This window comes from Eurytemora carolleeae, unplaced genomic scaffold, assembly GCF_000591075.1.
Source record: "Eurytemora carolleeae unplaced genomic scaffold, Eaff_2.0 scaffold289, whole genome shotgun sequence".
NCBI classification, from domain to species: domain Eukaryota; kingdom Metazoa; phylum Arthropoda; class Copepoda; order Calanoida; family Temoridae; genus Eurytemora; species Eurytemora carolleeae.
Window position 1 is genome coordinate 554,915 of NW_019396372.1, and position 24,266 is coordinate 579,180.

The 24,266-nt window shown below is 33.1% G+C and overlaps 2 protein-coding genes across 17 annotated transcripts in view; one reads left to right on the plus strand and one right to left on the minus strand.

Moving 5' to 3' along the window:
* The window catches only part of LOC111701952 (phosphatidylinositol 4-phosphate 5-kinase type-1 alpha), a 125,099-nt gene extending 101,636 nt beyond the window's left edge, over positions 1-23,463 (minus strand). For all 14 annotated transcript variants that reach the window (XR_002765311.1, XR_002765310.1, XR_002765309.1 and 11 more), the window contains exon 1: positions 23,373-23,463. Coding sequence is in view for 10 of the 14 variants with exons in the window: in XM_023473445.1 (XP_023329213.1) it covers positions 23,373-23,434 (62 nt within the window). In the remaining 4 variants the exon portion in view is untranslated. The remainder of the gene's footprint in view (positions 1-23,372) is intronic.
* Positions 34-19,554, plus strand: LOC111701953 (kelch-like protein 12). Of its 3 annotated transcripts, none has more exons than XR_002765313.1 (20): positions 34-102; positions 1,456-1,539; positions 1,588-1,727; positions 2,470-2,566; positions 3,068-3,144; positions 4,352-4,480; positions 5,232-5,337; positions 5,830-5,955; positions 6,707-6,837; positions 7,822-7,918; positions 11,205-11,271; positions 11,789-11,881; positions 12,678-12,774; positions 13,244-13,330; positions 13,850-13,996; positions 14,600-14,735; positions 14,879-14,966; positions 16,048-16,198; positions 17,832-18,067; positions 19,340-19,554. XR_002765313.1 is itself a non-coding variant. In XM_023473452.1 (20 exons), the coding sequence occupies exons 2-20, from the start codon at positions 1,462-1,464 to the stop codon at positions 17,866-17,868; spliced, it is 1,884 nt and encodes a 627-aa protein (XP_023329220.1). In that variant the 5' UTR covers positions 34-102; positions 1,456-1,461; the 3' UTR covers positions 17,869-18,654. The 3 variants fall into 3 exon arrangements, 2 of the variants coding, with proteins under 2 accessions (XP_023329220.1, XP_023329218.1); XM_023473452.1 differs by lacking the exon at positions 19,340-19,554 and adding an exon at positions 16,687-16,747 and having other exon boundaries at positions 16,048-16,137; positions 17,832-18,654; XM_023473450.1 differs by lacking the exon at positions 19,340-19,554 and having other exon boundaries at positions 17,832-18,654.
* Positions 23,464-24,266: the final 803 nt, after the last annotated feature.

Below are 24,266 nucleotides of genomic sequence, written 5' to 3' on the forward strand. Positions count from 1 at the left end.
TGTAAATTTTCTCTTATTTTACTCAACTATTTAACTTTCAGAAAGATGTCTAGGATTTATTCAATTCTTCAGTTTCAATATCTCGGAACATAAAACACAAAGGTCGACAATCATTTTTCAAGAATATTTCACAATATTCTACGAGGTATGTTCAATAAGTTTTGCAAAAAAAATTAAAGGTAATCCTCTAGAAGTCTCAGCACTGCAAAGCTCACTTAACCATCCCGGCTGTCTTCTTTCAACGGACTTTAGTCCTCAAACTTTTTATTTCTACAGGGTGTCTCAAAAAACGGGGAATAAGGGTATATAGGCTCGTTTGTTATCGGATTGAGACCATTTTCAAAATCTACGTTCAATTTCCGATTCAATGAGCCACACTTTTGGCTTGTAGATCTAAAAATAACAATTTTACTGTAATAAACTGTAACCTAACATTGAATATAAAATTGTGCAAACGGAGATTATCTTTTACTTTTTACATCGATGCCAGTTGGAAATCTTAGGAGCTTAAAAAATTGTTATTTTTAGATCTACAAGCCTGAAATTGGACTCATTGAATCGTATATTGTATGTAGATATAAAAAAATGATCTCAATCTTGAAAATCCGATTACAAGCAAGTCTGTAGACCCTTATACAAAATTATCTTTGCAATGACAACTATGATAATATTTTGAAAACCAACCATGGAAAGAGGATACTTGGGATCCTCGATACACAAAAAATTCTTTCCAATTATAAAGCATACACAATTGACATAATCCAAAAAGCATTAGAGGATAATAATATGGACAAAGCAATAGTCTACAAGTAGACTAAAAGGAAAAAATTGCAATGGAAGGTGTTGGCAGAACAAGGAAATAACTGAGCAGACAAAATCCACAAAAACCTCACAAACAGTTGACACAATTAAAAGTTTCTCAAACCAAACTCGCAAGGCTTCCTAGTGGTTGATTTTTTTTATGAATTTGGCATCTGCTATGGTCCTACAAACAAAGTTATAAAGCAAGATTCGAAAAATGGCAAAGATTTGGACATCATTTGCTCCAAAGAGGTCCTAGGAAAAGATACTGATTTGTTTTCTGAAAAGTAGAAAGGTATTCTTTAAGGACTCTTTCTTTTGACTTTTTAAGGTAACCCAACCTCTAGAACACGCTTAAATGGATAAAGGTCTGTAGATAAGATATTTATTATTTACTGTGTGACAAGCATCGTTAACGGGATCTGGGAGAAAGCTAATTGCTTCCAACATATTATCTGATCGACAGTAGCTGGTGAAAAAGTTGAATCAGTGTAAATATGCTAAACTTTTTTTTTAATAACAGGGCTGAGACATCTAGAAGTACCTTAAAAAAATTCGCAAAACTTATTGCATCCCTCGTACAAGAAAAATTGAAATAGAAGATTAACATAAATTTTACAAGAAAATAAGATTTTTTAAAATGATATGAAAAAGATAGTGATGGCTGAAAATCGTCGTTCTTATGCCTGGCCGGAGGCCGGGGTTCCCAGGCTACCTAGACCTCTTCTACCCCAGCAGGTACAATTATTATTATTATTATCATTATTATTATTATCTGTATGCTAGGTGCCTGAAGTACAACTGCAGGTAGCTGAAGTATCAACTATAGAAGAGGAGAATACTAGAGAAGATAATAGTATAGAAGAACTAGAGTTTAGAGGAGATACTCATGCTGATATTATACTTGACGGGCTTAACAAACTCAGGTCACAAGTATTAATCAATAAAAACCAATATAAAATTAATAATACGTACATTGAGACCCATAAAACTGTTGAAGAGGTAAAGGCGACTGTTAGACTCAAGCAAATAGGTGGCAACAGTGAAATGGACCAATTATACACGACGTCACAAGTGTCAAATATAACAAGGCAAACGAAATGTTCTAAAATTAGTTGACATGTTTTCCAAGATTAAATAAAAAAGTGTTGAAACTGAAACTAAAGAAATTTATTTCTTTATAAGATAAGCACTTTATTCTAAAATTATCAATATTATTAATAATTTTGTCGGAAACAAAAACTGAATTAACACTTGTGACGTCGGAATACAGCTGTACTGAGAGTGTACAAATTTTACGTTGCCATCCATTGTACCATAATCTATTTGGACTCAAGTTATGATTTCCAATGTCCATAAAACACAGCATTTTTACAGAGTGTAGAGACCCATTTCATTTGATAAAATCAAAACATAATATGCATAAAGGATGTCTTTTTGTCGTCTGCCTTTTACACAGTTTTATGAGTCGGTTATAGGTTATCAAAAAAGAGGAAACTTTGCCAGTTAATTTTTTTCCCCAAATCTTTTAAAAGTCACCATTTTCCCCCTCCCAGCTAATTCTTCAAAATATATTTTATAATATTGAAAAAAATAATTAATTTTCTACTTTTAATTTGATCAAACATTTTTGTTTTCTGAAAGGATCATTTCAAAGTTTTGTTTCAGGAAGGAGAATACGTTTACTGATGTAAGAATAAAAGTAGAAGAACAAGAGTTTCCTGCTCATAGATGTGTTCTATCCTCATTCTCTCCATATTTCAGGGTTAGTCCCCCCCCCCCCTTTGATACTTCTAACAATGAATCCTGTAAGATAAAATTTGATATTAGATAATTAATGTTTGTGCCGAGTAATCATTTGGATTTGTTAAAGGATTTGTTAATATTATCCATTGTAAGTTAATACTTGTTATCCATAGTTGTTTCATGTGATGAATATCATTTAGTTAAATGAGAATAAAAAAGATATCAGCTGAATGGGACTCTTTATTTTTACAACTAATGGGAGAAAAAGTTGTCTTTCTTGTTAATTTTGACAACTAGTCCATTTCTCTGTTGCATCTCATTGTCCTTGTTAATCTATTTTCATTGTGGTTTCAATTCAAAGTGATAACAATGGATTAAATCTTTTGCTTAAACAGATTTTAAGGTAGAAAAACGACGATAGCTTCCACATTGATCAGTTAAAGGTATAAATGGTATTCTGGAATGGAATATCACTTGAAATTCCAAGGACTGTCCCTTTAAAGTTGTGTTTCTTGTTTAGGCAATGTTTACTGCTGGTCTTGCAGAATCTGACATGGAGGTGGTTCCATTACAAGGAGTAGAACCTGATATGATTAGGTAGGAGTAGGAGTAGGAGTAGGAGTAGGAGTAGGAGTAGGAGTAGCAGTAGGAGTAGGAGTAGGAGTAGGAGTAGAACCTGATATGATTAGGCAGGAGTAGGAGTAGGCGTAGGCGTATACATGCAATATTGCAATATTATGCGTTCAATACATTTGTTGTTGTTGAAATATGTTGGAATCTCAAATTTTTTTATTTATTTTGGTAGTAGAACGTGCAGATCAAGGTCTGATCTTATTTTATGTGTTAGGAACCTGCTTTTGTGTATACAGGTTCTATCAGTATATCTAAACATAACTTTGTTAGAAACCTGCTAGAGTTTGTGTATACAGGTTCTATCAGTATATCTAAACATAACTTTGTTAGGAACCTGCTAGAGTTTGTGTATACAGGTTCTATCAGTATATCTAAACATAACTTTGTTAGGAACCTGATAGAGTTTGTGTATACAATACAGGTTCTATCAGTATATCTAAACATAACTTTTTTAGGAACCTCCTAGAGTTTGCGTGTACAGGTTCTATCAGTATATCTAAACATAACTTTTTTAGGAACCTCCTAGAGTTTGCGTGTACAGGTTCTATCAGTATATCTAAACATAACTTTGTTAGGAACCTGCTAGAGTTTGCGTATACAGGTTCTATCAGTATATCTAAACATAACTTTGTTAGGAACCTCCTAGAGTTTGCGTATACAGGTTCTATCAGTATATCTAAACATAACTTTGTTGGGAACCTGCTAGAGTTTACGTATACAGGTTCTATCAGTATATCTAAACATAACTTTGTTAGGAACCTTCTAGAGTTTATACAGGTTCTATCAGTATATCTAAACATAACTTAGTTAGGAACCTGCTAGAGTTTGCGTACATACAGGTTCTACAAACAGTACAACTAAACATATACAGGTTCTATCAGTATATCTAAACATAACTTAGTTAGGAACCTGCTAGAGTTTGCGTACATACAGGTTCTACAAACAGTACAACTAAACATAACTTTGTTAGAACAGGTTCTATCGGTATAACTAAACATAACTTTTTTAGGAACCTGCTATAGTTTGCGTAAACAGGTTCTATCAGTATATCTAAAACTAACTTTGTTAGGAACCTGCTAGAGTTTGTGTATACATGTTCTATAATCAGTATAACTAAACATAACTTTGATAGAACAGGTTCTATCAGTATAACTAAACATAACTTTGTTAGGAACCTGCTAGAGTTTGCGTATACAGGTTCTATCAGTATAACTAAACATAACGTCCAGAACCTTCTCTCAGCAGCAAACCTTCTCGAGGTTCTCGAGGTTAGAGATGCTTGCTGCCAGTTCCTGGATAGGTCAGTAAACACAATATACACAATTTTATAAAAATTTAAAATGTTTGTAATATCTGATCTTCATCTCATTATCATATGTATCTATATATTAATATGTTTTAGCATAAATATCAAAGAGAAGATAAAATTGAGATTAAATGTGTAATTTTTATAAAACATTTTAAGGTTTCTAAACTTATCCTGTTATAAAATAGATTTAAGATAGAAATAGATAATATAACTGGAATAATGTATACGGATAAAAGTGTCTGATATAATTAAGAAAATATATACCAAGGAATATGTATGAAAGTATTTATCTAGGAATATGGATGAAACTAACTGTCTTGGTATATGGATAAGAATAAATATCTAGGTATATGGATGAGAATATATATCTAGGAAATGGATGAAACTAAGTTTCTTGGTATATGGATAAGAATAAATATCTAGGAATATGGATGAAACTAATAAGAATATATTTCTATTAATATGGATGAATATATATCTAGGAATATGGATGAAACCAACTGTCTTGGAATATGGATACGAATATATATCTAGGAATATGGATGAAACTAACTGTCTTGGAATATGGATACGAATATATATCTAGGAATATGGATGAAACTAACTGTCTTGGAATATGGATACGAATATATATCTAGGAATATGGATGAAACCAACTGTCTTGTAATATGGATAAGAATATATATCTAGGAATATGGATGAAACCAACTGTCTTGGAATATGGATACGAATATATATCTAGGAATATGGATGAAACTAACTGTCTGGGTATTCACTGTTTTGCTGAAGTACATGCATGTACAGAACTCATGCATAGAGCTAAAGCTTTCCTTCTTCAACATTTTCAGGTAAAGCTATTCATACTTTTGAGAGATTTGTACTTATCTTTTATCATTTAACAATGAAAATGTAAGATTTCGCGGATTTGTATCATTAGCGGATTTCTAAAACAAAGTGAGGCAATAATAAGTTTTATCTATAAAAAGTTAGGTAAGTGAGGCAATAATAAGTTTTATCTATANTTTATGCTTTATGGCCACATACATACATACAAACAAACAGACAGCCTTACTATTTTAATAACTAGATTATGGGCATAATATTAAATATTAATCATAAACATTAAACAATCTTCTGATACTAAAAAGTTAGGTAAGTGAGGCAATAATAAGTTTTATCTATAAAAAGTTAGGTAAGTGAGGCAATAATAAGTTTTATCTATAAAAAGTTAGGTAAGTGGATAATTTTTAGTTTAATAACAACAAAACAAAACATTTAAGACTTCCCAAAACTGTAAAACTGTAGACTCGGATCCTGGTTGTGAAAAGTTGATTGTTCAGGATATAGTAGATGGTGACGAGTTCAACACTATCTCGGAGTCAAAGTTAGTTGAGATCATCAGCAGCGACCAGCTCGTCGTCGACAAGGAGGAAACCGTCTTCTACGCCTGCCTGTCCTGGCTTCAGGTTCAACAAAAAATATGCAGATTTAGCTTAGAGAATATTTATTTAAAGGGATTGTAACCCTGATTTTAAGTTACCTCACACAAAAATGTGAATGCCTGATTCACAACGGTACCCTTGAAACCTGTATCTTATCAAGAATGTGGAAGATATTGTCGTTTTTCTAGTTTGAAAGGTATTATACCTGAAAATTTCTTTTTGTCTTCATGCAGTAGAAGTGTGAAAGTCTCTTATAAATGGAGAATTGTGAATCGGGCATTGTCGTCTTTGCATGGAGCGACACTACGCTTACAGTCCCTTTAAATAATCAGATAATTATTTTAATAAGCAAATTTTCTGAAATTTTCTCTTTTTTTCTTTCGCTATTTTTATGATTAAACTTAAGGCTTTGACAATCATCCAACAGGTTGATTTTTTTATTTGTTTATTTTTTGCATTTTGTATCTATGTTTTTTGTATCTTAATTGTTTCTGTATTTCTTGTATAACAATGCATTTCTGTAACACCTACAAAGGATGAGACTTCAGATTTTATTCATCTTAATTATTTCTTAAATCTACAATCAAGATATCTATTATAGCTCCAGTATTAGGAAATATTTAATAAGAAAAATATACTTGGTGATTACTGGGTAAACAAACTTCAAAAGGTGTTATTTAAGAATCCATTCTTTAAATGTAATTTAAAATTTCAGCTTGTACGCAATTTAGAGGTAACTGAATTAAAATTTAACATGTATTTTATTTCTAATTAGGCACAAGAACGTGTGCCTAAATGTTTTTACAACATTTTGGAGCATGTGCGCTTGCCGCTACTTTCTCCGTACTTTATCCACGATGTTGTCGAGAGAACTGCTGCCGTTACGGAGAGCGCAGAATGCCGCAGGTAATTTGTCTACTATTTTTTTTGTTCTGTTTGTTTCCGAAGCATATAGTAAGTGAGGTCCGAAAAAATGTGAAGTTTTCGTCATCTTTTTTAAATCACGGTCGCTAAAGTTTTGTATGATCCAACTGAACTTTCTCTAAACTAACATTTGCAACAATTACAGATTATAAATTCTCATCATAGCGACAAATTGAATAAAAATAAGAAGACGACATTAATTTAACAGTTTCCTGGTTTTCATTTTACAGTAAGCCTACCTTTTTAAAATTGCTATGAATACAAGGAAGGGGCATGGGTTAAGAGAAATTTTATTATTATGTTTTTCAGCGTAAAGAATACGAATTCACGCTTTAAAAGCGTAAGAATTCATACTATTTTATTCGATGGCCATGTAAAAGAATAAAAAATATTAATTAGAATTTAGTTAGAATTTTTCAAATGGACCCTTAAAAAATCTTATATAATATACGGAGTTGTCATGTACTTAATTTCATTGAAAACTTATATGCCGACAAAGCAGTAAACAATAGAAAAGGCGAAAAAATATGTTTAAAATAGATAAAATTGTGATCGAAAGGACCGAACTGTTGATAATGGAATTGTCGAAGAAAGCTTTTCCTTCTAGTATCATGTTGTTGCATTTGTGATAAATATCTGGATTTTCCTGTTCGATTCTTAAAAGGGGATGTCGAAAATACAGAGTGTCCTACGAAACATGACAGTTTGTAAATAGTTTAGAATGTCTTCTTCCATAATTTGTCAGGTTGTCTAATACCAAAGACAATAATAAAAATATAATATAGGAGTAATATTGTAGTAAAATTAATTTCAAAGTAAATATACTTGAGCGAAAGATTTTTTAAACGAAATAAACTGCAACCAGCCTTTAATATCTAATACAGTGTATGGAAGACGACATTCAAGACCATTTATCAACTGTCATGTTTCGTGGGACACCCTGTATATAAACTTACCTGAATTAAGACTGGTGGACGAGGCCAAAACATTCCATCTTCTACCGGATCGAAGAGATTCAGGTGGAGAGAGAACTAGACCTAGGATGAGTGCAGGAACTACTCAGGTTAGCATCTAGTCAACATTTAAACTTATGAATGGTAAATCCCTTCAGACGCCATTAATCCGTATGTTTTGTGGTTCAAAGGATTAAGTTCATTCCTATTTGATAAGAGAGCTAGATTCGCCTGCTGGAAGCGTAGACCAATCAGAATCCGGAAAAGTCTAATTTTGGCAATTGAGTTGAAATTTTGCGAATTGAGTTGAAAGTTTGAGAATTGAGTAGAAAGTTTGTGAATTGAGTTGAAAGTTTGCGAATTGAGTTGAAAGTTTGCGAATTGAGTTGAAAGTTTGCAAATTGAGTTAACAGTTTGCGATTTGAGTTGAAAGGTTGCGAATTGAGTTGAAAGTTTGCAAATTGAGTTGAAAGTTTGCGAATTGAGTTGAAAGTTTGCGCATTAAGTTGAAGTTTGCGAATTGAGTTGAAAATTTGCTAATTGAGTTGAAAGTTTGCAAATTGAGTTAATAGTTTGCGAATTGAGTTGAAAGTTTGCAAATTGAGTTAACAGTTTGCGAATTGAGTTGAAAGTTTGCGAATTGAGTTGAAAGTTTGCAAATTGAGTTGAAAGTTTGCGAATTGAGTTGAAAGTTTGCGCATTAAGTTGAAAGTTTGCAAATTGAGTTGAAAATTTGCTAATTGAGTTGAAAATTTGCTAATTGAGTTGAAAGTTTGCAAAATGAGTTAACAGTTTGCGAATTGAGTTGAAAGTTTGCAAATTGATTTAACAGTTTGCGAATTGAGTTGAAAGTTTGCGAAATGAGTTGAAAGTTTGCAAATTGAGTTGAAAGTTTGCGAATTGAGTTGAAAGTTTGCGCATTAAGTTGAAAGTTTGCGAATTGAGTTGAAAATTTGCTAATTGAGTTGAAAATTTGCTAATTGAGTTGAAAATTTGCTAATTGAGTTAGCTTTTTTCAAATTAAAAGTGTCCGCCTAGTTCAGACCTGGGAGATAAGCAAGCTATTCTTTACAAAAGTTTTCTCCTTAGGTTGGATTTATTGTTATAGACGAAAAAAATGCAATGGGTTTGAGATTTTTTTTGCGTCATTTTTTTTTCTTACAATGAACTAGGCATTGTAAGCTTAATGTAAAGTAACCCTCCATGTTAATATGACAATGCCAGATTCACAACGGTACCCCTACTCTGATCAAAAATGTGGAAGATATAATCGTTTTTCTGACTCGAAAAGTGTTTCTTTCAAGCAAGAAATTAGTAAGTCACTTTCGTAGACAAACCGCAATTGAAAAGAAACAGTTTAAATGAATCAAAATAATTATTATCTAATTCGTACTTAATTTGATCAGATATAACTTTCAAGGGTACTGTTGTAAATCATGCATTGCCATTTTTTTTAAACTACGCTTACAGTCCCTTTAAATGATTAAAAGTTCTAACTTATGATTATCCAAAAATTAATATCAAAATATTAATTTCAAGAATAAATAATTATATCACTTTTAGGAATTTTTCTTTAATTATAAACGTTAATTTGCGCCTCTAAAATTTTTCCTTTATTCTGTTCACATGTCTTTCTGAAAAATATTTGTTTATATAAAAATAAATCCGTGTCCTTAAAGAATCCAAATTAAATGTTAATGAAATTGACAATTTTATTAAACGTGAATCTTCAATAAAGGGAAAAATTGTACCTTTAATGACTTTAACTATAACAGTACCTACAGGGTTATTGTACAAAGAATAAGACTTTAATGACTTTAACTATAACAGAACCTACAGGGTTATTGTACAAAGAATAAAACTTTAATGACTTTAACTATAACAGAACCTACAGGGTTATTGTACAAAGAATAAAACTTTAATGACTTTAACTATAACAGAACCCACAGGGTTATTGTACAAAGAATAAGACTTTAATGACTTTAACTATAACAGTACCTACAGGGTCATTGTACAAAGAATAAGACTTTACTGACTTTAACTATAACAGTATCTACTGGGTTACTTTACAAAGAATAACACTTTAATGACTTTAACTATAACAGTATCTACTGGGTTACTTTACAAAGAATAACACTTTAATGACTTTAACTATCTACTGGGTTACTTTACAAAGAATAACACTTTAATGACTTTAACTATAACAGTACCTACTGGTTTACTTTACAAAGAATAACACTTTAATGACTTTAACTATAACAGAACCTACAGGGTTATTGTTCAAAGAATAAGACTTTAATGACTTTAACTATAACAGTACCTACAGGGTTATTGTACAAAGAATAACACTTTAATAACTTTAACTATTATAGTACCTACAGGATTATGTACAAAAAATAAGACTTTAATGACTTTAACTATAACAGTAACTACAGGGTTATTGCACAAAGAATAACTATAACAGTACCTTAAGTCATAACGATCTTTTGGCTGAATTTAGTTTTTACCTTTATATTGTTTTTAAATCACGAAGTATATACTTTATGATACAGCAGATAAAAAACCTGTTTACAGTTTAAAAGAACCAGGAATGTAAGAAACCTGTTTACAGTTTAAAAGAACCAGAAATGTAAGAAACCTCTTTACAGTTTAAAAGAACCAGGAATGTAAGAAACCTGTTTACAGTTTAAAAGAACCAGGAATGTAAGAAACCTGTTTACAGTTTAAAAGAACCAGGAATGTAAGAAACCTGTTTACAGTGTAAAAGAACCAGGAATGTAAGAAACCTGTTTGCAGTTTAAAAGAACCAGGAATGTAAGAAACCTGTTTACAGTTTAAAAGAACCAGGAATGTAAGAAAACCTGTTTACAGTTTAAAAGAACCAGGAATGTAAGAAACCTGTTTACAGTTTAAAAGAACCAGGAATGTAAGAAAACCTGTTTACAGATAAAAGAACCGAGAATGTAAGAAAACCTGTTTACAGTTTAAAAGAACCAGGAATGTAGGAAACCTGTTTACATTTTAAAAGAACCAGGAATGTAAGAAACCTGTTTACAGTTTAAAAGAACCAGGAATGTAAGAAAACCTGTTTACAGTTTAAAAGAACCAGGAATGTAAGAAAAAATGCCATTAAAAGTTCCGCACAGTCGTCTTTAAAGTCTCATCCTTTGAGAGTAACCCTTATCAAAACCCTTATATTGAAATATGATAGGATGTAATACTTTATTACTTGAGCTGAACACATTTTTTGATCATTTTTTACGTAGAAAAGTTTTCTAGAAAAGGATTGGCTGAAAGTTATCAACTTTTTTATGAAGATCATGATGATCAAATTATCAAAGCTTAGATAATATAAGATTCTGTAAAGATGGCGTTACAATCCCTTTAATTGGTTAGGTAATAGTGGCAGTTGGTGGTGAGGATGATAAGGTTGTGATGAGAAGCGTAGAATTCTGGGATATAGGTAACATTACCATTTGGCGTAATTTTTAAAAAAAAGTTTAAATTTTTGGGGAGGTATATTGGCGCTTTGAAGACGCTCTTCAAAAAATATTTTCTAATTTGTTAATTTGTAAGATCTAACATTTAAGTTTAATATTTACTAATTCAAAAAAACTAGTTTTGGGAATTAACACAATTTTAGCTAAAAGTTTGCTTTTGTCAAGCTATGCTGAATATCACTTCAGTCATGTTTAATGTTTTTCGTTTAGTTTGGAACTTTGGCCTTAAAGGGAGTGACCGGCTATGTAAGGTTGTTGAACTGAGTATGCAGTGTTGTGGAAAACTTCTTTAGGATTCATTTAGTAGGAGTTTTCTACTCAGCTCAACTACCTTACATAGCCGGTGACTCCCTTTAAAGTTTTAAAGTAATATTGCAAAAATAAATCTCTTCTCCACCCCACCCTCTTTCTTCTTAGTCTTTGAATTTAAGAGTAAGTATAGAAGTTTGAGCAAATTTATAAATTGTTTTGGGGTTGCAGTGACCGGAGCTTGGAAAACTCTTGCCTGTCTTCCTTTCGCGGTCAGCAAACATGGACTTGTGGTCAGCGGTCACGGGAAACTGTACATGGCAGGTTGGTTTTATGTACATAATACATAGAACCATAGATTACTAACAATACAGGTAGAAAACCAGATTTTGTATTCTGTAGATTTAGGAGTTACACACACGCTCTCTATGTCTTGTAATTCAAAGCGGAATGCGCTTAACTCCTTTGGGTTTCTGCCTCAGGGTTATTGTGAACATAAAACCCCTAAATCTTGAAAAGACAACATCCAGTGTTCTATCTGTATTATTTTTAATCTATGCATAGTACGTACTGTAGTAGTGTAGTAGACTGTACAGTGTACGGAGTTCATAATATCCATTCAGAGACGACATTGAGATCGTCTTTGAATCGGCTTGTTTAAATCATTCGTTCATCTTGTGATCTTTCAAAATTGGTCTTTGACTCAATTTTTGCAAGTTTGAAAAAAATATATAATCTTTTTTTTTAAAACCCCTGTCCGATCAAATTATGAAAATGACAGACCACATTTTGGAAAGCTCTGGACTATGAATTCCGTTCGCAATTATTATCATACGAATCAGTTAGTAGAGCAAACCTTGCATTATGTATAGATGGAGAATATATTTATTTTATTTTTATAAAGCAAACTGCTGGGGTTATTCTGGACCCCAGGCAAGTTACACCCCTCAGTACTTCCCCTAGACGATATGTACCACGCCTGGGGTTGTCTGTTGTTAATCGCTTAAGGCATGTTCTATTTTTGAACCCTGGATATAAGCGCACGGGGTGTAGGGATTCTGGGAACCTAAGTATGGATCAGCTAGTAGAGCAATGATCTCGCAAACCTTGTATCATCTAGGTGGAGAATATCCTGATGGATCAGCAAGTAGAGCAATGTGGAGATATGATCCTGTCCTAAACGCTTGGCATGAAATGGCAGGGATGAATGTTTGTAGGTATAAGATCTGGATAATTTTTCTAGATTAAAATTTTTTTCTCTCTTTCAGAAAAACTCAGTTTGTTGTGATTTTAACAAAAAAAAGTTTAAACTCCTATTAGCTGCAAAGATGGATTTTTTTCCCAATTGCTTTTAGGGACTTTCGTCGTAATGTTAACCCTTAATTTAAAACTAAAGAATGACACGTCCGATTCAGAACATCAGTATTCTTTCTTTAAACCAGAATTTGATAACAAATGTGGTACATGGTTTTCTTGCTTTCGAAATGTTTAATTCTTGTAATTAATTGGAGCAACCTTCATTATTCAACACATGCGCAAGTCAATTTTTTGCAGAGAAATTTTATTAGATGAAGCTTATGAGGGTGCTATTTTGAATCGGAATCAACTAATTTAAATGTTGCGATCTTTGCAAACTATACAATTGTACACTAAGTGTAAACTGTACAGTTTACGCACATGTATTAGGTCTGAGCTTGGTTTGGTAATGCTGGATGGATGTGTTTATGCTGTTGGAGGTTGGGAGGGTAGATCTAGGTTGGATAGTGTAGAGAGGTTAGTTCACTCATTTATTTGTTATCATTCCTTTTATTATTTATTTATTTCCAATTATTCAGTAATTAGAAACGTGATGTTCAAGATAATCTTTATTTAGGTAACCAATAATCATGATCAGTTTATATAATGGTTCATCTATAATTGTATCAATAGTCTTTTTCATTTTTCAGGGGTAAATACGGAGTACACACATTTGTATTAAAATATTGACTATTAATGGATAGAAAATACCAATCAACCTTCTATGATTTGTACAAAATAGATTTGTTTTGAAAAAAAACGAAATCACGTTGTTAATTTCGGATTACAGTTATCCTCCACAAAACTTATCCAATATGAATAACATACATTACGTGGCAAATATAAATTGAATACATCACGTGGCAATTATGGATTCCATACATTACGTGGCAATTATGGATTACATACATACATCACGTGGCAATTATGGATTACATACATCACGTGGCAATTATGGACTACATTTATCACGTATTTGATTATATTGATTTCTAGATATGACCCAGAGACAAATAGTTGGCAGTTTATACCGCCGCTAAAAATGGCGGTTACGAGCCCCGCCGTGGTGGCATATGATGGCGCACTATACGTTACCGGCGGGGCTATTCTGGAAGACGGAGACGGGATAGAACTTGTTCAAAGGTATCATAATAATCATAGACATAATCATAATCATCAACCATCATCAATCATTCATCATCATCATCATTATCATTATCATAATAATCATCATCATCATCATCATCATTAATATAATCACCATCATCATCATCATCATCATCATCATCATTAATATAATCACCATCATCATCATCATCACTTTCACCACCATCATCATCAATATTATCATCATCATCATTATCAGTATCATCATCATCATCAGAATCATTATCATCAGTATCATCATCATCAGTATCATCATCATCATCATCATCATCATCAGTATCATTATCAATATCATCATCAGAATCATTATCATCATCATCATCATCAGTATCATCATCATTATCAGTATCAGTATTATCATGAGTATCATCACCATCACCATTATCTTCACCATCATTATCACCATCATCTTCACCATCATCGTCATCATCATTACCATTATCATCATTATCACCATCACCATCAATATCATTACCATCATCATCACCATCACCATCATCATCACCATCATCACAATCATCATCATTGTCATCATCATCAGTATCATCATTTCACTAACTCACTTGTTGTATATTCCAGGTATGATAATAAAACAGGTTATTGGACTGAGATGGCCAGCATGCTGATACCTCGGAGTGGGAGCGCGGCATGCGTGCTCGGAGGATATATTTACGTGGTTGGAGGCTGGCATGCCAGTACAGAGAATACAAACAAGGAACAGTATTTTTTAGACAAACGAATGAATAAATGAACGAATAGATAAATCAGCAAATGAGTAAGATTTAATGCAGGTGGAAATATTTGATGTGCTATGAATGAATGAATTAATAAGGAAATCAATGAATAATGCTGTATTAGGTTGAAAGATATGATGTTGCTCGGAATAAATGGGAGTTTGTCGGATGTATGTGTGAGCGCAGATATCGGCCAGCGGCCGCGGCTGTAGGTAAACTCGCCATTTCTCTTTTAATTATCAGCAAACAAAAAACTTCCAAAATCTGCACTTGATATTTTTTTAAATATACCTATGTAATCATAAACTTCCCTAACATATTTTGATGCGGATCCGGATCAGGGATATTGTAAAAAATAGATCCGATTACATCACTTGAACATTTTGAAAAGTTTTGATAATTTCTTTTGCAAAATTTGTTTCCAAAATGCTCATCTTCAGTTTTGCCATGTATACCATTCCATAAGTCAATTATTAGAAATGTTTATAACTAATTACTCATTACTGAACATATCTTTACAATGTGTTTGTTTTGAGAGTATTTTGTTTATGTTTTGGTTAGTATTTTACCTATCCTGGGATCCAGTGGATTATTGATCTGGGTTTTAAGCACGGTTCACTGTTCACAGGACACAGATATCAATTGAAAAATTCGATATCAAAAGTGTATGTAATAAAATGCGAATTTAAGGAAAACAGTTATTAGGGACTTAAATCTTACGTTACGGTCGGAGCAAAAAAAGTTATATGAAGATGACATTCAGACTTGAAATATAGATTTTAAATAGTCTAATGAACATAAAACACGGCAATTGTGCATTGATTTAGACCCATTTCACTAGTAAATTGATTTTCAAGGTAAAATTATTAGCAAAACACATTATATTGCTTAAATATCGTCTTCTAATCGCACAGTTTCATTGTTATCTCTATACAAAATTATAATTGCCATTATTCTTATAAAAGAGGTTTATCAATTATTCAGTTACAGTGTAAATTTTAATGAAAAATGTCATAAACGGAGAAATAATAATGATTACAATAATATCCAAGTTGTTTTTCAATAATGATAAAGCCGGGTTCTGTTTTCTCTGGTCGTATTCAGGGGGGCTCAGCCCCCTGGACTAGTGAAAACTATGGTTTTCATGGGGTTTTCAGGTCCTAACTGGTGCTGAGCCCCCTGGAAAGAAAAAAATTTAAGTCCCCCCAATGGACAAATTGCTGAATACGCCCCTGATAACAGATGTTCTTCGCCATTTAACTTAAAAAGACTCTCATTGTAAACTGTGCTAAGGTGGGAGAATGTACGTGCTGGGAGGGGAGGAGGGATTAGACCGGCATCATGATACTATTGAGGTTTATGATCCTGACTCAGATACCTGGAGTATATCCGGATACTTGACTAGTAGCAGGAGCTGGTTATCCGCTGCTACCCTATCCATCAGGTATACCCGGATACTTGACTAGTAGCAGAAGCTGAATATCTGCTGCTACCATATCCAACAGGTATATCCGGATACTTGACTAGTAGCAGAAGCTGAATATCTGCTGCTACCATATCCAACAGGTATATCCGGATACTAGACTAGTAGCAGAAGCTGAATATCTGCTGCTACCATATCCAACAGGTATATCCGGATACTTGACTAGTAGCAGAAGCTGAATATCTGCTGCTACCATATCCAACAGGTATATCCGGATACTTGACTAGTAGCAGAAGCTGAATATCTGCTGCTACCATATCCAACAGGTATATCCGGATACTTGACTAGTAGCAGAAGCTGAATATCTGCTGCTACCATATCCAACAGGTATATCCGGATACTTGACTAGTAGCAGAAGCTGAATATCTGCTGCTACCATATCCAACAGGTATATCCGGATACTTGACTAGTAGCAGAAGCTGAATATCTGCTGCTACCATATCCAACAGGTATATCCGGATACTTGACTAGTAGCAGGAGCTGGTTATCCGCTGCTACCCTGTCCATCAGGTAGAACTGGAAACTTGTAGCAGAAGCTGAGTATCCGCTGCTACCCTGTCCAACAGGTATAACTGGAAACTTGTAGCAGAAGCTGGGTATCCGCTGCTATCCTATCCATCAGGTATATCCGGATACTAATAACAGAAGCTGAGTATCTGCTGCTATCCTATCCATCAGGTATATCCGAATACTAGTAGCAGAAGCTGAGTATCTGCTGCTATCCTATCCATCAGGTATATCCGAATACTAGTAGCAGAAGCTGAGTATCCGCTGCTATCCCATCCTTCAGGTATATCCGGATACTAGTAGCAGAAGCTGAGTATCCGCTGCTATCCTACCATCAGGTATATCCGGATACTAGTAGCAGAAGCTGAGTATCCGTTGCTATCCCATCAATCAGGTATATCCGGATACTAGTAACAGAAGCTGAGTATCTGCTGCTATCCTATCCATCAGGTATATCCGAATACTAGTAGCAGAAGATGAGTATCCGCTGCTATCCCATCCATCAGGTATATCCGGATACTAGTAGCAGAAGCTGAGTATCCGCTGCTATCCTACCATCAGGTATATCCGGATACTAGGAGCAGAAGCTGAGTATCCGTTGCAATCCCACCCATCAGGTATATCCGGATACTAGTAGCAGAAGCTGAGTATCCGTTGCTACCCTATCCATCTGGTATATCCGGATACTAGTAGCAGAAGCTGAGTATCCGCTGCTATCCCATCCATCAGGTATATCCGGATACTAGTAGCAGAAACTGAGTATCCGCTGCTATCCTACCCATCAGGTATATCCGGATACTAGTAGCAGAAGCTGAGTATCCGCTGCTATCCTACCATCAGGTATATCCGGATACTAGTAACAGAAGCTGAGTATCCGTTGCTACCCTACCATCAGGTATATCCGGATACTTAAAGCAGGAGCTTCACTTTACGTCCAAGTATGAGAAAACCTAATTTATTTTATAACATTTTAGAAATTCGAATCTGTTCAGTTCTTTTCAATATCTCTTAAAACCCTGGAGTTGTAATTGTAAAATGTAAGATTCAAATCTAACTGAGAATTGACTTTAAATTAACATGTGTCTAGGAAGGATATGGGACGGGAACGAATGCCGTGTTCCTGACACAGGTACAGAATACTTTAACACCCCGGTCAACCCAGTTCATAACTAACCTGGCGACTGGACGGGACCTGGATAAACGAAGGATAACAAAATGAGAAGATGGAAGGGAAAAACAAAAACTTCCATCGAACCCTGTAAAAATGAAGACAACGTCTGTTTGAAAGTTGTGAAGAAAATTTATGAAATTTATGTATTTAAAGTAAGTTGTGAACGCTTTAAAATGTCATTTAGTTAATTTTTGGGAGCCGTTAACCTTATTCAAAAAATTATATTTAAAAGAAGGTGATGTTTCTCTTGAACAGTTAAAGATTAACAATTTCACAGAAGCAATTTAAATCTGTATCTACTATTGGATGTAGATTTTTATTTCCGTTTAAAATTCTAAGGTCTGCGCTGCTTATCCCTTTTGGGCACTTTTGAAAGATCACATAAAAATGCGTTGACTTAAAATCGTTTAGAATATTCTTTTGAAAATGTGCATATATTTCAAGAAATTTAATATATGATTTTGAAAGAAAAAGTTATGAACCCCTAGTCCTGGGTTTCATTGTATATATTGTGCATACGGTATCACTGTCATTTTTATGATTCAAAGAAGTTTTAAGAAGCCCGTAAGTAATAAAGGTTGCTCATTATTTCGAGACTCGCTAATTTTCATACAGGGTTACCCACAAAGGATGAGACTTTAAGACGATTCTACGGGATTTATATGTATAATTCTCTACAACTACAACTTGTTTCTTTTGTTGCCAGATATCTAAAAATGCCAAAAAAAAAATCTATATTTAAGCCAAAAGACTTAATTCAACCTTAGAATTGTCATATTTAAAGAGTTTTAGGTCGTCTTTACAGTCTCATCCTTTGTGGGTATACTGGAATTTTTTAACCTATAAATATCTTTTGTCAAAGTCAGCCGCAATGAGGTTTTAAGTCGATTTTTCAACAGTTATTTTGTGTGGAAAGAGGAAGTGGGTTTAAAGGGAGTGTTCGCGAAAAATAAAAGGGGGTACAGGCTTACGGCGTAAAATAAGCGCTTTTGATCGCTACTAATCTTACTTCTTTCAGTTGCGTCTATGAGGAGAAAATTGTTAAAAACGACTCATACCGAAGAACGTAGTCCAAATAAATTCAGAAAGTTGCAACATTCAACTCGGATCGTAAATAATCAATTTAATTCCAAACAAATCATTCAGATATTACAACCAATTGTCATCGATTATTTTTCGATGCATTTTTATATAGTTAATATTTCAATTTAAATGTTTGCGAACACTCCCTTTAAGCAATAAAAAGCTGCCTATAGTGTTATTTGGTACCATCCAGTTTTGTAAAACTTGATATTTACATGTACAAAATTAACATACAAACAAATCTTTATAGATGGAATCGATTTTGATTTGAAACCTTCACTATGTACATAATACATGTACAATGTACATTATACATGTACAATGTACATATAATCTTTAAGAATCAAATATTAATTATGTATTAAGAAAATTACAGCTTTAAAAGCGTAACTATTTTTCCTATTGAATAAAAGTATGTTTTGACAGGGCACTAAATATTAGGAAGTAAAATAGCATTATTGTATTTCTTGTATAATGTGTTAAATGTTAACTCGTATCTCATAGTATTTATAGATATCTAAACCAAAGTACATATATAATAAAAATTTGCAACAAATGTACTTGTTTATTTATATTTTAGAGAAGTCAAAGTCGCCTTGTCGATCTTGTGAATACATGGGGACTTTCTTTTTCCCCTGATAAGTACAGTCGTCGTTGTTCTTTAGAAGGAAATGTCCGATTCACAACGGTACACTCTAAAACTAGACATTTTCTGGCTAAAAAAGTGCTTAATTAATCTTCTCCGTTGTTTTTGTCGCAGAAATTCATTTTACAGAGAAACCACAATTAAATTTCCAAAGAGGAGGTGATGGATGTCTCATACGTTCTTAGTCAGACTAAGCTCTTAAGGGAACAGTCCTTTCTCATTTCTTTTGTAAGTAAAGTTCGAAATGTTTTTAGTTATCTAATATCTATGAACTTTTTGATTTATGTTGAGATGGCCAATTTTTGTCACGAATGGGTTTATTTTTTATTGTTATCCTAACTGTGTTCAGTAAGAAACGTTATTTTTGAGAGAAAAAAATATTTAAATTTTGGTTTATTGTTCAGCATCAATATTTAATCGACTCACGACGGTACCCTGGAATCAAGTAACTTTCATATTTGAGATGAGATCAAGTTTGTCAATTTTCTTTCTTGTCTCTGCTGCATATATTTGCAAGTCAATTTTATCAAGGAACCTGTTTTTCTCGGTTATTAAATTGGGCCAGATCGTTGCGAATCGGTAAATGTTCGGTCCCTTGAAATACGTAATCGATCCCTTTGATACAAACAGATAAAGTGTTGAAAATACGTGATCAGTCCCTTTAATACAAACAGATTGTGTGTATGTAGCTCCTGAGTTAAACAGTTTTTGCCCCCTGAACTATCGTTGCAACAATCTGGATAGGGTCTGCATTTGCTTGCAGGCCTGATACTGTCTTGTACAAAAAATTTGCACTCATATTTTTAATGGGTTGCACTTTCATTTACGGAGATATTTTAGTGAGGGCTATTAATAAAACATACTTACATGACAAAATAGAAGAGAATAAAAAATTGATAACAAGTTTCCCCATAAATTTTTGCCAGACACAGGGTGGTCAACAAAAGATGAGATTGTAAAGACGACCTGAAACTCTTAAAATTTGATGATTCCAAGAATTAAATAAGATTTTAATGGTGTACTTAATAATTTGACAAAGAAAAAACATATTAACAGTTCCAGGGAGTCATGAATACTATGTAACAGAATAAATTCCATACAGAATTCTACAAATTCTTCAAATGTCGTATTTTCAATTAAAATTCCAGGAAATCTACAGAAAATTTTTGTGAATAATAAGACATTTCAGGAACCAATAACTGAATAAAATTAATTATTTTTCGATGAAATAGTTAATTTTCATTTTCTCAACCTGTTCCAAAACAACTAATTAGTTTAATGTAGAATATTTAATACATTTTTCGTCGTCGTTATTGAATAATTTTTTTAAGACCGATTTCAAAATTAACAATCTATGAGGGTTTTAAAGATTGAATTTGCGCTCTTATACACCATAAAAACGTCTTGTAGTTCTCAAATGATTTCAAATAATTTCTCTTCATTACTGTATTCTCAGTTCAACTACAATTCATTGCCGGTCACTCTCTTTAAAGAGAGACCGCAATTAAAAATAACCAATCGTTTTATAGAGAAATCATGAATATCTCATTCTTTCTTGATCGGACAACGCTTTTCATTATACCACTGTGAATCGAACATGCCACTCTTTAACTGAAAGGTTCCTTAAAATATCCTCTACAGTCCCTTTAAGGGACGTAGATATGGGAAAGAGTGACAGTTAGGAGAATGTCGGGAGAGGAATTGTATCATATGTATTATCTATCTATCTATCTCTCTTTTTATATATATATTATCTATCTATGTATGTACAGGTGTGAAGAATTAAGTTAATGAAGAGTTAATGCTAGGTAAGGATAATAACACTATACCATAACAACTTATTTCTGATGATAGATAGATAGACCGAATGTTAGCTATATTTTCTAGGATAGATAGATAGAATCATAGATACAAAGGCAGATAGACAAAAATTTAGATATTTAAGGATAGATAGATAGAAAGAAAGATAGATAGAAAGATAGATATACAAGGATAGATGAATAGAAAGATAGACAGAAAGTTAGATATATAAGGATAGATAGATAGAAAGATGACGGAAAGTTAAATATATAAGGATAGATGGATAAAAAGATAGAAGAATAGATACAAAGAAAGATAGACATAAATAAAAATATATAGATAGAAAGTTAGATATATAAGGATAGATGGATAGAAAGATAGATATATAAGGTTAGATGGATAGAAAGATAGAAGAATGGGTACAAAGAAAGATAGACGGAAAGTTAAATATATAAGGATAGATGGATAAAAAGATAGAATTTTAGCTACGCTCAATTTAACAAACGCCTGGTTAAATAATTACTTTATTACTAAATTTATATACTTAAATTTCTAAGAACGTAAAATATTTAATAGGTAGATAGGTGACGTGGCCGGAAGTTGCTCATCTTGCCGCGTCTAGATCTTAGGTTCAAAAACTCCTCAGAAGTCTCGTCTTCCGCCACTACGCCGCCACAGAATAATGGATATAAAGAATGATAGACGGAAAGTTAAATATATAAGGATAGATGGATAAAAAGATAGAAGAATGGATGCATAAATGATAAACATAAATGAAAATATATAGATAGAAAGTTAGATATATATATTACATATAAGGTTCAGATGGATACAAATAAAGATAAACAGAAAGTTAGATATATTTAAGGATAGATAGATAGAAAGTTAAATATATAAGGATAGACGAATAGAAAGATAGATAGAAAGTTAGATATATAAGGATAGATAGATAGAAAGATATAGAATAATGGTTACAAAGAAAGATAGATAGACAGAAAGTTATAAATATAGAAAGGCAGATAGATAGATAGATTTTTAGATACGTAAATTATTAAAACCAAATTGTTTCTCTCATGTAAAAAGATTTTAACATTTTTATCTTTAGCACGATCAGAGAAAGAAATTAACTTTACTAATAAAACTGATATTGCAGCGCGCAATACACTGCATAGTACATAACAAGATGTGCACACTCTCACGCAAGAAACGAGTAGCATTTAGCCTTTTACTGCTTTTAATTTTATGCCAGAAACAAGCGCGTTGCAATTTTGAAATATTTTTGTCTAGGGCTGCAAAAATGTATAAGAAAGTTGGTGAGATTTAACAAAAGGACAATGTGTTGCGACGCTTGAAAAGTTGATAAATAACATTCACACACAGGTCTGCCGCTTTAGTAATTATAAATTAGCGGTACAGTCCAAATTAGGACCGCAAAGGTTGGCCCAGCTCGGATATTCGGATGTAAAATGGTTGTGCGTGTTCAGAGAAGACAGATGGAGAACATAAAATTTACTGCATGCCGGGTCCATTAGCGCCTGATCCATTCAGGGTTCAGTCATGTGTTAGTTGTCTATTCAGAACCAATAGAAATAGTATGGCGGTAACATCTATCTTTCGATCTATCTCATTATCCAATTTATAGAGATATGAATCCTTCAATCGGCGCTATCAGTAAATGGAAATATTTATATATTCAGGGAATAAAAATAAAGAGAAAGGATTGTAATGTAATGTAAACACAAGACGGATGTCACAGCCTGACATGGGATCCATCTTTCACATAATATGGCGGTAACATCTATCTTTCGATCTATCTCATTATCCAATTTATAGAGATATGAATCCTTCAATCGGTGCTATCAGTAAATGGAAATATTTACTTCTACTGAAACTATAGTGTTCAAGATATTGCGGATTATTTATCTTACCTTTCCGGGTATTTAGCGAGACCTCCGATACTGTCATGGATACCAAGCTGTATAGACGCCATCAGTTGGTTCGTTTCAATCTTCTTATACGAGACCTACACAAAAGTATAAGAGTATAAGAGTTGAAAAGTATAAGAGTATGAAAAAGGCAAATTTATCTGGTTTCATATTAGAATCTAAACTATTTTGTTGTTAAAGACGAGAAGTCATTATTGAAAACATAATAAATTTCATTATACGTCCAATTTACTTTAGTTTTACGTGTATTGTCGTCTTCCAATTCCACTTTATTCTGCAGAACTCTGTATGTAGAGTCTTGAAGTTTCTGGTCGTCTACCTAATTCACTTTATTCTACAGAACTCTGTATGTAGAGTCTTTAAGTTTCTGGTCGTCTTGATATTTCACTTTATTCTGAAGAACTCTGTGTAGAGTCTTTAAGTTTCTGGTCGTCTTCCTATTTCACTTTATTCTGCAGAACTCTGTGTAGAGTCTTTAAGTTTCTGGTCGTTTTCCTATTCCACTTTATTCTACAGAACTCTGTGTAAAGTCTTTAAGTTTTGGTTGTCTTCCAATTCCACATGAAAATAAAACATAACTTAAAAACATGTATTATTTCAGGGTTAGGTTAGGTTAAGACAATTTTTGTCGCACTTTTTGACCCCATGTCGTTTTACCCTTTGTCACGTTTTGACCGTTTGTCTTTTGACCCTAGTTCGTTTTAACATATGTCGTTTGACCCTATGTCGGTGAATCTCCTATTCCACTTTATTCTGCAGAACTCTGTATGTAGAGTTTCTAAGTTTTCATCTAGATATTTGCAAACAACTTGGACAATCAGACATTTAACATACACTAAAAGCAGATAAAGTGTTTAAGAAGGAGGGGGGGGGGGG

Bases quoted from the DNA above. Each gene is read 5' to 3' on its own strand.
- LOC111701953 (XM_023473450.1), top strand. From the start codon at position 1,462: ATGGCTGAAAATCGTCGTTCTTATGCCTGGCCGGAGGCCGGGGTTCCC. The intron at 3,145-4,351 runs GTAGGAGTAGGA...TAACTTTGTTAG, and splicing joins GTAGAACCTGATATGATTAG to GAACCTGCTAGAGTTTGCGT. The intron at 13,331-13,849 runs GTTAGTTCACTC...ATTGATTTCTAG, and splicing joins AGGTTGGATAGTGTAGAGAG to ATATGACCCAGAGACAAATA.